The 14,041-nt window shown below is 35.9% G+C and overlaps 1 protein-coding gene across 1 annotated transcript in view; it reads left to right on the top strand.

The window, feature by feature from the left end:
* LOC143256086 (transcription factor LBX2-like) overlaps window positions 1-13,654 on the top strand; it is a 192,332-nt gene extending 178,678 nt beyond the window's left edge. Inside the window, exon 2 of the mRNA XM_076512809.1 lies at window positions 13,201-13,654. Within this exon, the coding sequence (XP_076368924.1) occupies window positions 13,201-13,544 (344 nt within the window). The 3' untranslated portion in view covers window positions 13,545-13,654. The remainder of the gene's footprint in view (window positions 1-13,200) is intronic.
* The last annotated feature ends 387 nt before the right edge of the window (window positions 13,655-14,041 follow it).

Here is a 14,041-nt window from a genome sequence, read left to right as displayed (position 1 = left end):
TGCGTGACTGTCTGGATTTATTAGCCTAAAAAAACAACAAAAAAAACAGATATAGTGAGCCAGGAGACGTCGGATATGTCTTAAACTGAAAAACGTTCAATGTTTTCAGTCCCCACAATCGGAAATTTTCTGACATTTTTTTAATTAGGATCTAGTGGCTTCAGCTTCCAACAGTACTGTAGCTGCCGTTTTATACAAAAGTCTTCGTATTCTCAAACAGGCCATCTACGTATTCTCAAACAGGCCATGTATTTCAAAAGGCCCTTCCGACTAGCTATACAAGTTTAGTGTAGAAAATCCAGGACAATTTCAAAAAATGTATTAATATTACTCCTTATTAAGTTTGTTTCTTTTTTTTTAAACTGTTTAATACAGTTAAGGTAAATTTATTTGGGGTGGGTAAACTTATAAAAAGTAATTTAGAATAGCTTTAGAGCAACAGCAGTTTTGAAAGTCTGTTTGATGTCAATCGCAATGGGCTATCTGTGTTGTGCCCGCCACGGGTTTCAAAACACGGGCTTTAGCGTTATAAATCTTCAGACTTATTACTGAGTTACTGGAGAAAATTTTGAAAATTCCATGTTTGTTAGTGTTATAAGATATTCTTCACAAAACTGTGAGTCAGATGCTCCGAACAAATATTAACTAGTTCTATAATTGTTCTGGTTGTCTAATAAGCCACATGTGTACTACAAAAATGTACCACATCATACATGTTAGAACACTTTAGAAAAAAATGTGAAACTCGGATAAAAATAACTCGCTTGCAACATGCTCTAAACGTAGAGCAACACATGGATAGTGGTAACAATAGCTTAGCTATAATGAATATTTCTCACATATCTCATAAAACTAACAAAACAAAAATATTTAGAATTTTCCGGTGGTAAACAGAAAAAGAATCCCCCTTCAAAAAAAAAAAAAAACTGATTATAATCACATATTTCTCCCTCTTTCATCCCAATCAGATGTATATATTACAAGCTGAAATCTCCCATTTGGGGCGCGTCTCATACGTTGCTTTATAATCGTCGGAACATCAAAGAGTGGGATGGCTTGTGTTTGGTTTCTATTGGCTGTTTGTGACAAGTCATTAATTTTGTCAAATTTCTTTTTTGAAATTCATGGGAAACGTGCAGCAGAGGCAGACCTCTTCTTACCTTGTTACGACTTTGTGTGTCAAAGAAATTCAAATACAATAGAGCTGAAAAATAAAGAGTATCCAATACTTTAAAAGAATTCTTCTCCGCATGAGGTCTCAGTTAGTTTATATACTGTATATTGAGGATTACTTTGATTCGCGACCAATATATATATATATATATCACACATAAATAATTTGAGTTGTAAGTTAAACTTAACAATAACTTAAGGTAACGCTGAACAAGTCAATATACTAAGTCGATGAAGTTAATAACGGCGCTGTTAGGACTACTTTTTTTTTCCTCTTTAAAATTGAGGATTTTCTTACTGAATCTGTATAATTACAGATGATGTGTTGATGGTTATGAAGACACTGTTTGTTATGATCCGAAGCATTTGTTTCAAGGACTGTCTTATATCAACAATGAATTAAAAAGATTATGATACTGTTCCAAATCTCAAAAGTTGACTGTTTAATGTTTATACATATATATGTAACTGTGTTTTATTGAAGGCTTAGTGTATGAAGTATTAATTTATTTATAAGAGTGTTTACTTAAAGAATGTTTATACAGGCTAAATACAGGCTAAGTTCTTAGCCTATAATCTTAAGTTACATAAATATTCTCTCAAAAGTCATACAGTGAGCTAAGTATATTGTCTTAAAACAACTATATAGCCTCACCACAACACTACGTCCGGTTATGAATATTTGCACGTCTACAATAACCCTGCAGCGTGTTTATCATTGCAAAAGGCTTCTATCTCAGGCTGTCACATTCAAATCAAATCATCCCTTCCAGTTTGCTTTCTATAATTTATCTAGTTTGCAAGAAATATGATTTTATTGTGTCCGTTCCAATTGTTCCATCGCACAGAAATTCACGTCTAGCTACTTGACATTTTGGTGTGAAGTAATATGAATACCCGTGAGATTATCTCGCTGCTTGAGATATGCGAGACTTGAACGAAAGCATGACTAGAAGTCTTATCTTGGTGAACCAGTACTACGGTGGTTTCGTTTCTAGACGGAGATCATTCTTAATTATACCTTGCGAACTGAGACTCATGGATAGCTTTTGTCACCAATATTTGTATTCATGGATTCTCGCCCGTTGCAAGATGGTTGTGGTACGACTTATTGCAGGTCTCACTGTGGAAAGTCCTGGATCACCATGTTTATCCATAATTCTTTGTTTTGCAAACCCATTACGGCCAAAGAATAACCCCATTTTGGAAATTCTAAAACTCTAGCATGTACACATCATTATGATCTCAGTGTATGAATAATTTACGTCAAAAAAGTCTGTTTCAAACTCTTCCCAAAAGAGATCACGTTTCGGTGGCTTTACACCATCTATAACACTCAAAACATGCACGTGTGACACAAGTCATTCCACCAAGACTTTATATTGGCTGTGGTTTTTTACATGAATTTCTGATATGTATATTCAAAATTGTTTTAATACAATTTACTCATCCATGTATTCATAATCAAAATACATTGTGACACAATCATTGGGCTAGATGTGTTCAGATTTTGTATTGTGCAACTGAAGTTGAAAACCCCATCTGAATGAGATGATCCTGTTATTAAACTTTAACTATCTCTCACAGATTTTTTTTATATAGATAATTAAAAGGTAAAAGAAAATTGATAAAGTAATTTTATTATTATTATATCTAAATCCATAAAAGCTACGTCCCGATATGTTATTAACAGATAAAACTCTATATAATATAAATTATCAGTCATATTTCTGATTTGACAAATGTCTGAACATGAGCTACTTTTCACTGCCTTAATATAAATCATGAGATTACCAATAAACTTCAAAGATTTAAATGACGTTATTTTATTAATGTTTATGCTAATGACATTAACGGCAGGGTGTTAACAAAGAGAAGATTCAAATTGATTAACTTCAATAGACACCCCGTGGGTTACCTCAAAAGATCGTTAATTTCGTTGATCACGTGGCTACCTCCATAATGTTCCGATTCGCTATTTGATTGGCTATGGGCCCCTTAATAAATGAATTATACACAGAGAGTCGATAATTTCCGATGAACGATCGTATAACGTAAACCCTAATTCTGGGGTGTAATTACTTAAATGAAATTTCAAAAATAACACTTAACCGACTTAATCTAGTTCACACTAAAACAGTTGTTCTAGTAATTTCGTAACATAAATAGCGTCGTAACAACTTCTCTGGTATCCCAGCGAGACTCTGGAGTTCTGGTGTTGTGGAAAAGGCGTTGTCGACAATGAATATTGTAGGTATGATGATATTAACATGCTAATGTACACTGTTCTTTCACTCGAAATTTCTTGTAAAGTATTATTCAATTATAACCTTCTTTTTGAAATAATCTGGATAAATTAACTAATGGGAACATGATATCCAGTGGAGGGTTATTTTATCATGTGATATACAACGGTTGGTTATTTTGTCATATGACGTTCAGTGGCTTGTTATTTTTGTCACATAACATCTAATATTTAGTTGTTTTATGATGTCATATCCAACGGTAGATTATTTTATCGTAAAACTTCCACCAGTTGGTTGTTTTATCATGTGACATCCTGTGGTTGGTTACTTTATCATATGGTATTCAATCGTTGACTTACCACGTGATATCTAGCTGTTGGTTGTTTTACCTTGCAGGTTACTTTTCTTACATATACTGATATCATGTATATAGAGTGTAGTTAAGGGTTTGCATTGTGTGTTTTAAATTATTTCTTCTGCGGTTTAAGTGAGTTTGTAGGTCTCCTTGTGTAGATAATTTTTTTTTTCAATTATCTAGATAATCTGGATTAGCTTGATGATGAAGTCAAATGAAACATTAAATCGTGATCGATCATACAGACTACGTTCTAGATTTGCACAGCGGATAGATAGATAGCTTCTGTGTTACCATGATGTGATTTAGTCGTACTGTTATTGACGATAGGCGAGGCATTTACCACCACACACTAGCATCGTCAGTGGCAAAATGCATGTGACGCCAAGGAGACTGTCGGGACCCGATGGAATAGGTTGTTGACAAGAGTTACAATCGTAGGAGGGTCTGCGTAGTTGCGCTTGGCCAATAAAGCTGTTCCCTGGAGTAATTAGTTCCGTTAGGGTGCCATTTTAAGTCCAAGAAAGAAAACAGAACACGAATTAAAAGAGCAGGACCCGGAACAACCTATGGTATCAATTTAAAGGGTGTGATTTTTTTCTCTTGTTACCTCTGATAGTACAAGTTACACGAGTTTGACAAACATCTTTCAATAGCTAGAACATTCTACGTAAATTCCAGACAGCTGTGTTGAGGGATTCTTGACGACTTTCGGTTCTTCGTTTCGTCGACGAAAGGTTACTGCTCATATAGACCTAGCTAAGCCTGTTGTTTACTCTGCCGTCCTAAAATCTAGAAATGAGCAACAGTGTTAGCGAGATCGAGATACAATTCAGCACAAAATGAAATTTGAATAAATTATTATTATCCATAGTTCGCGGCCTGTTGACTTATTTGCTCTGAATTTCGCGCAAGGCTACAAGAGAGCTACCTGCGCTAGCCCTCTGTAATTCAGCAGTGAAAAACTGGAGAGAAGACAGCTAGTCATCACCACCCACCGCCATCTCTTGGGCTATTCTTTTACCAACGAATAGTGGAATTGGTCGTCACTTTATAACGCCTTCACGGCTGAAATGGTGAGCATGTTTAGTGGGGTGTGAATTCGAACCTGCGACTCTTACCACCACCTGCTATGTTGGGTGGTTCACTGGTGAAAAAAATGAACAACAACAAATTGCACTTTGTCGCTGTAGGTGTAATAAATGTGAGAGTCAAATCTTACATATCTGCATGAATCCTATTCGCTCAGACAAGAGTAACCCAAGAGTTGGCGGTGGGTACTATTGACTGGCTGCCTTCTATCTCTATTCTATCGTTTCAGAATTGGTGATGGCTATGCGCAGCTTGTCCTTTCGTAGTTTGACGCTAATTTCTGAAAGGAAAATATAGCACTTTAAAAAAACGTATATAAATATATATATTCAGTTACTTGTACAGTTCTTGCTGCCCCCTAGTGGCACAGCGCATATCTGCGAATTTGTACTGTTAAAGCACAGATTTCCATTTGTGTAGCTTTGTGCTTAATCGCAAAGAATTACAGTAGTTTTTGCTTCATTTTGTTTATGCGTCATTTAGGATTAAAAATGTAGTTTATTTCTAATTCTTAAACACGAAAGCTAAGATTCATTACACTAGTCACTATTTCTTGTTTTTCATATTATACAGTTCGTTAACGTTCCAGCTTATATCCTATAATGATTTGAAATGTAACTTCAATTAACTACTAGCCCAGCGCTGTCAATGCAGCCATGACAGTGAAGTTTTCAACCTGCCTTTCTCTAGCTATCTTCTGATTTCTCGCTCAGCTGTGGAATTGAACAACCATAGGACTAAACTTCAATCACACTGACCATCCCTCCTTGTGATTTTTTTTTTTTATCTCAGAGAATAATTTACTCTAACCCTACCTAAATGAATTTCAAGTGCTGCAGTTATTGATGATTCCCTCTTGCTATGTATGGTATGGCTTATCTTGCTACGTATGATATGGCTTATCTTGTTATGTATGATATGGCTTATCTTTTCTGTTCCTATGAGAATTTTCCATTAATTGTCATTTCTTCTGTAAAGCCTTTATCAGTCTATTATTTATTTATTTTTGTTGTTGTTGTTTGTCTTTGGAATAGCTTGAGACAAATCAATATTACTAATTTCCAGCTATCTGCTGGTGAAGCTATCAATATTAGTGACTTCCATCTGCCTGCTGGTGAAACTATCAATATTATTGACTTCCATCTGCCTGCTGATGAAGCTATCAATATTACTGACTTCCATCTGCCTGTTAGTTAAACTATCAATATTACTGACTTTCATTTGCCTATTGGTGTAAGTATCAATAATTGAAGCAAAATTTGCAGCAATACTTCCAAACAATGAGTCGAAGCAATATGTTGTAGCAATACTTCCAAACCATGAGTTAAAGCAATATATTGCAGCAATACTTCCAAACAATGAGTCGAAGCAATATATTGCAGCAATACTTCCAAACAATGAGTCGAAGCAATATGTTGTAGCAATACTTCCAAACCATGAGTTAAAGCAATATATTGCAGCAATACTTCCAAACAATGAGTCGAAGCAATATATTGCAGCAATACTTCCAAACAATGAGTCGAAGCAATATATTGTAGCAAATACTTTCAATCGATGAGGATTGAAGCACAAATAGTTGTACACGCTTTGGATTAATCTGAAAAAACACGAAATTCAGAGAGACTGCATTGCCTCTTACAGAACGATTCTTGGATTCACGTATCTTGTCCCAAATAATTGACTCTGTTGTCATACTAGTATCTGTCAACAGCAACAATCCGAAGATATCCTGGTTAAAAGCAAGCGTCAACATATTCACTGCAGGTGCCTCTGTGGTTAGTATTGTAAGGTGTTACTTAATGACACTTGCAGGTGCCTGTGTGGTTAGTATTGTAAGGTGTTACTTAATGACACTCGCAGGTTCCTGTGTGGTTAGTATTGTAAGGTGTTACTTAATGACACTCGCAGGTGCCTGTGTGGTTAGTATTGTAAGGTGTTACTTAATGACACTTGCAGGTGCCTGTGTGGTTAGTATTGTAAGGTGTTACTTAATGACTAAATACTTGTCAGATGTCTTCTCATGACCTCCATAAAGAGTGATATTTTCGCTTCCATAAAAAAATCTTTAAAGTGCAACTTTTCAATAACCTCATCTCCTGTTTAATCACTCGCATATGTTTCAGTATTGATTGTTTGGTTCATTTTCACTCAAGATTCAGTTCTTTCCACTGTTAAGATGTCTTCCGAGACCTGGTAACCTAAAATGTTGACAGTTTTTCTTTATATAAAACTTTATTCCATTTGAAGACAGTACAAAAAACGTTTGTTTTGAAAAACTGGCATTTAAAACAAAAAAAAAAGTTCTTTATTTCATTTACAGCAAAGTCACATTGGGTTATAAGTATGCCCACCGCGCGACTCGAAGTATGCCCTTTCATCGATAGCATGCTGAAATACCGAAAGTTACTCTCGTCTATGGACTCGAGCCCCAAATATTATAAGCACCTAGCAACGCCCCTATCTGGACCCATTTCTATCAAAAGCTGTTGTACTTTTGAATCGTTTTCGTTCGTTTAGTTGGATCATTCAAACCAAATATTTGTGTGTATGTGTCTCTTTTCCTCGTTAGAATTATGTTTGTCATGATAAACCCGGCATGGCCAGGTGGGGTAAGGCGTTAGACTCGTAATCTAACGGTCGCTGGTTCAAATCCCCGTCGTACCAAACATGCTCGCCCTTTCAGCCGTGGGAGCGTTATAATGTTATCGTCAATCCTACTATTCGTTGGTAAAAGAGTAGCCCAATAGTTGGCGGTGGGTGGTGATGACTAGCTGCCTTCTCTCTCGTCTTACACTGCTAAATTAGGGACGGCTAGTACAGGTAGTTCTTGAGTGGGTTTGCGCAAAATTAAAAAAAAAAGTCACAGTAAACTAAACGTTTTTTCTCCAGTTTCTAGAGAGTTTTAGCACTGGTATTTAACTAGTTTTTGCCAGCAGTGATTTCCTGGCTCGTCCTAATGGCAGTCTATTCTCTTTCTTTTTACTATACTGTGTTACAGAAACATGAGAATAACACTCATTCGGCTACATGACTCCATAGGTTTTTTTTGTACATGCGTTCCTTTCTGGTGTAGAACACCAGAAAACCGGTCTAGCATCAACTACGTTTTTTTCAAGCCTATTTCTTATTTGTTGTCAACTGTTTTTGTACTTTCAGAAAAGTGTAATAATTTTACAAAATTATTCTTATTCTGTGCTCTTACTTAAAAAAGAAAAATGCGGTATTTACCTTTCTATACGATGGTGGCGACTTTATAAGTGTTATTGGTGTGTGTTTTTTTTTTTTTACCTATACATTTTTAAAATATTGTCATTCTGCGCATTTCACGAAAAACAACAAATCTACTGTTAAGGGAGGGATATTGAAGCTCCACCTCTCTCTCTCCCATTGGCTACCTGCAGCAGACATGCTAATCTAGAGGAAGCATAACAAAAGAGGTGATGTTATAAACGCGCATTGTCCTTGGGAAATTAATTCTTTGATAAAATTATTTCAATTTTCGAGTCTTTTTATTTTGTCTATTTTTAGTACTTGACAATTTAAAAGAAAACTGTAACTGGTGATATCTATACCCCTAAAAGTAACAAAAAGCGTTGTTCTTTCATGTTAGGCCTAATTCTGTCAGATGATGTAAGTGGCAAAAGTTAGCACTTAATTCATCTAAGAAGAGAAGAGAGCTTGTTGATTGTAAGCCGTCTACACTTTTTTTTTAACTTTTCTTGAACGTGAACAAAGAAGAGAAATAACTTTTATTATGTCGTCTTCATTCATATACCTTCTATTTTATTCAGCTGAACCATAAAAAAAAAAGGTTATAAGATAATACAAAGTTAGTTCCACAGGGGCGCGCCATTATGTCGTTTGTATACAACCAAGACGTCGTTCAGCACATACTAAATTCAAGAACGAAATTCTTTCTTCACAATTTATCACACAAGTCGTGATTTTTTTTTATTTGGATGTCGCTCCACTGGGGGCTTTTTTTTTATACATGTTTGAAAAAAACTGTAATAATTCCCTTTACATTGTAGGTGGCACGACGAATCCTCTACATCTCTTTTATTTTTGAAACCTTATGTTTCCCCCCAAAAAAATAGATCGGTAAAATAAATACTATGAAGAACAAACGCTTAACGAAACCTTGGCCTTTACAAATTGGCATTCTGCATTCTTTTTGTTTTTTGTTGTTTTTTTTAATTTCACGCAAAGCTATACGAGGGCTATCTGCGCTAGTCGTCCCTAATTTAGCTGTGTGAGACAAGAGGGAAGGCACCCAGTCATCACCACCCACTGCCAACTCTTAGGGTACTCTTTTACCAACGAATAGTGGGATTGACCGAACATTATAACGCCCCCACGGCTGAAAGGGCGAGCATGTTTCGTGTGACGGGAATTCGAGCCCGCGACCCTCAGGATTACGAGTCGAACGCCTTAACCCACCTGGCCATGCCGGACTCTGCATTGTTTTTGTAAGTTTCGTCGAATTTTGTCTCTTTGCAGTAAGATTTACATTGTTTAGATTTTTGTTAAACTCAAAGTTTCACGGGGGATTATTTGTGCTGTACCAGAAGTATCGAAACCTGATTTTTAGCATCTAGAAACATGCCGTTGAGCTACTGAAGGATAGAACGTTTATATTAGGGATAGAGTGTTTACCTTAGTGACGTTAGTTTGATTTGAACATTAAGAATCTTATATACTGATATAGAAATAAACGTATGTATAACCCTTTGATTATCAACATAGTTACAGTGTGTACTTACAGCGTTTGTTTTTGAATTTCACGCAAAGCTACACGAGGGCTATCTGCGCTAGCCATCCCTAATTTAGCAGTCTAAGACTAAAGGGAAGGCAGCTAGTTATCACCACCCACTTCCAACTCTTGGGCTACTTTTCTACCAACGAAGAGTGGGATTGACCGTAACATTATAACGCCCCCACGGCTGAAAGGGCGGGCATGTTTGGTGTGACGTGGATTTGAACCCGCGACCTTTGGATTACGAGTCGAGTGCTTTAACCACCTGGCCATGCCAGGCCTCCCAGTGTTTGGTTTTTAGCATCTTATAATAATTAATAAAATAAGTATATTTAGATTATTTTCCTCCGGTATTACGGATGAGTTATTTACAACGATCAACACAAACATGCACGAATTAGAATGTCGGGCTATGATTAGAAGATCCAATGTTTGAACCACGATGCTGTTGAATATTAACTGCACCTTCAGTTACGGATACGTCATACGTGTGGCAGCCAATCCTGTTATTCGGTCCAAAACAGCGGTAAGTCTAAGGATTTACAACACTAAAATTATGGATTATCTGCTATAAAAACACACACACACACACACTTAACAGTACCTGATCGGGCTGTTTAACCCCTGTGTCACATAAAAAACCGTTCGCAGAGAAAATACTGGCCGATATTACAAGTCGTGTTGAACGTATCTGTCTTTGAAATAAGAGAATTAGTAATCGTACGATTACTTCCCATGTTAATAGTTACATAAAGCTTATTTCTTTTATCACGTCAAGTTTACTTATATGATATTAAATATGCTGTAAACATGTGTGTATTATTATATTATCACATTTTTCTATTGATATGGAACAGGAATGACAGCAGTTTTAGAGTAGTTAGACTATGAATCCTAGGGATCATGGCTCGTGTCCCGTTGCTCCACTTCAAAAGCATCGTGTGTTAAAGTTACGGCAAGTTCCCACTCATTCGGTAAGACGAAGAATTATATGAGAGTTAACTGTGGATATTGTGCGTTTATTGTTTTTTCTAATCTGTCATCTCAAAATTACGGCTGGCTATGCACAAATATAACTTACGTAGCATAATGCGAAAATTCTAAAGTAAACATGCAAAACAAGGATAAACTCGTCAGAATTAATCTTTGCATATGCACGGTTCTGTGAAAATACCCAAAACAATTCAAACTGCAACGGTTCAAGACAATTAAACTAAGAAACTTGTAATCACAGATGTTTCTCACGCCTTCTGGCCACATAAAGACTTCGAATTTAATGTCTACCTTACTGACACAATTGTCAACAATCAAATCTAAGTACTAGAGAAAATCGTCTTTGGTGATTTAATGGATTATTAATTATTGACAACTTAACAGAATTTGACACTTTGTAAAAGCAGTTAGGCCTGCGCGAGATCTGGTGGTTAGCATATCGAAAAGTCTGTGATGTGTCACTGAAGACACTACTCACGTCTTGTGGTGGAAGCGTTACAAAAGGCGATAGCCGATTTCGCTATTCAGTTACGAGCAATAGTGTAGGTGAGATACGTAGCTAAACGGTGATACTTCTAACATGACCTTTGAACCCATGCGAGCTATTCAGGTTTGAAAACAGTTTTGTTTTCACGTGATGTAATTGTGCCAATTACGACACAATATTTCTGGATCAATTCTCTGAATCAGTCTTGCGACTTCGCCAAGAATAGCGTTTATCAGAACTGTTCCTAGAACTCTGGCACTTAATAGCTCTGCTTATTAAGTTTTAATAACGTTTACTTTGCGCGATATTAAAGCGACGTAAGGGCACATTTTTTCTGTTTTTCTGCTTTCTTTCTTCTTACAAGTACATTTTTTCTCCCAACACCAGTGTTTTATAGAACTATACAGAGAATTAGAGAAGAGATCTTGACTGTTCTACTTCTCGCTCACAAGCTGAAGTGAGACGTTATATGTCCAGTTACACAATGGTTCCAAAGGAAGATATCAACTCTGTAATAACTATCAACTCTGTAATAACCACAAAACACGCCGACAGCACGAGCTCAGGTCGTCTCTCTGTGTGTACGCACGCCGATTTTTATGTCACAAGACACAAAGCTTGGACTGATTTATTGAGTGGACATACTTTGTTAGTTAATTATATATATATCATTTTTCTCTGTGGCTGTTGTGCCTACGTGGGTTGTTCTACTTCAGGCATCGTTTTTAAAAGTCCTTGTATACGTTTGGGTATTTTTAAGTTTCCTTAACCTTTCCTGACCTCTAAGACATGAGCATGTTTTTCACTTACCTCAAGGGCATTTAAAAGGTCACAGAGTTGCTCATTTGTGTGGGTTTAGCTGTTTATACACGTGTGTTTGATCTGGTCAAGGTAAGAAAATAACACATACTATCATTACTGTCTTCAGTTTGTGGCAAACAAAAGAAGTTTTGTTTTGCTTTCTATATATGGAGAGAAGCCTTCAAGTTTTTCATAAGAACCTCACCAAGTTTTTTACAGCAATACATGCACGATTACGTTGTTTGTAAGGTCACTGTATTAACAAACAAAACCTGAGCTACGTTTACGTTTTGTATAGACAAACATTGCAACCATAAGTAATGATTAAAATTGAATTACAATGTGGAAGACTCTGACATAAGTTGATTATTACAAGGAATACCCCAATCCAGAGTCGATTATAACTAAACAAAAACCCTGACGTAAAGTGAATTTAATGAGAAATACACTAGCATAAAATGGATTATGGCTAAAAAGGCCCTGACTTAAAGTGGATTTAATGACAAATACACTAACATAAAGGCAGAATATATATATATATATATAAGAGATATATTGTTATGTTGCGTAGCAATGGTTGAAAGAGAGGTGATTTACAGCAGATATTGTATTATGTTACGCGTAGTATTGGTTAAAGGGAACATGGCTAACAACAGACACTGGTTAAAAGAGAAGTTACAGCAGTTAAAGTTATCATGCAACATGTTGTGTTACAGATGAGTACGGTAACCTTATAATTGGTTCATTCATTATGTAAGTTCTTCTTCACTCCAAAAGACAGAGATACAATAAGTTAAAGAATGCGTTATTTATATCAGAATATTAACCTACTATTATATCGAATTCATTTTTATTTTCATTTGTCTGTTAGAGGTTTTATAATTTCGTTCAACATCATAATTCAAATTGGTGGAAATCTAGTGCTGGAAAAAAAAATGTGTACATTTACACAATAAATGTTTAAATAATTTCTTCACTCAGAATATGTTTTTAAATTACCAGTAAACTTTCAGTGGACAAAACACTGTAAGTAATATATATTGTGATAAATTCTTAACTTTGTTGTCTGAAACTCCTGCGTATGGGAAATCGTTTTTGTTTTGTTTTTTACTGAGTATTTCAGTGTAAGCTAATTGTATTAGTTTTCAAAACACTCAAGAAAATACAAATACTGTTGTTTGTAAGTAAGGGATGGCATGCTTTTCCTATCCTGTACGTACAATAAGTTTGTTTAACAATCGAAATACTTGCATTGTTAGACGTTAATTATCTGTTAATTTGTTGTTTTGTTTTACAGATGAAAGCCAAGACCACCTCAATCTATTCAGTAACCGACAACAACCAAAAAAGAAGAGAAAATCCCGAACAGCTTTCACCAACCAACAAATCTTTGAGCTTGAGAAGAGGTTTTTGTACCAGAAATATTTATCTCCTGCTGACAGAGACGAGATCGCACAGTCACTACGCCTAACTAATGCGCAGGTAATCACGTGGTTTCAGAACAGGCGCGCCAAGTTGAAGCGGGACATAGAAGAACTAAAGAAGGACGTTGAGTCAGCGAAGGTTCAAAAAGTCATACTAAATGACATTCAAGATTTTAGTCTCTTACAGAAATCTGAATTACACGAAAACCAAGCCTAAGAGAGTCCAGAATTTTTAATAAGTACTGTCGTGATACTCATGTAAATATATATATAAATAGATACGCAAATATATTTACACACGTGTGGTGTAGCAGTCTTTCTTCGTTAGTTGAATGTGGCATTTTTATTTAATTAGCAACTTAAGCGAAACAAATCTCCACAATACATGGACAACCATCTTTTAAGTAGTTCCTGAAAACATGGTGCATTATTTTCTTAACCTTATTTACATAATAACCTTTAAAATTCAATCGCACCTGATTTGTCTGAAATACATAACAAGGTCGTGTTCGTATTCTTGCTTATGACCGTGCATGAAAAGCTAAATGTACTTGATAGATATTGAGGGACTTAAGATTGGATCCTGTCCTTGGTTGGTATCGTTCCGATAATGGACTGTCGTTGAACTTAGGTACTAAAACCTGTTGCCATATCGATTATAAAGTCATGAAATGCAAAGGTGAATAATTGCAGTGTAAATATGTTTTGTTTTGT

Source organism: Tachypleus tridentatus, chromosome 7, assembly GCF_004210375.1.
Source record: "Tachypleus tridentatus isolate NWPU-2018 chromosome 7, ASM421037v1, whole genome shotgun sequence".
Classification (NCBI taxonomy): Eukaryota; Metazoa; Arthropoda; class Merostomata; order Xiphosura; family Limulidae; genus Tachypleus; species Tachypleus tridentatus.
This window is presented reverse-complemented; position numbering and strand designations above follow the sequence as displayed.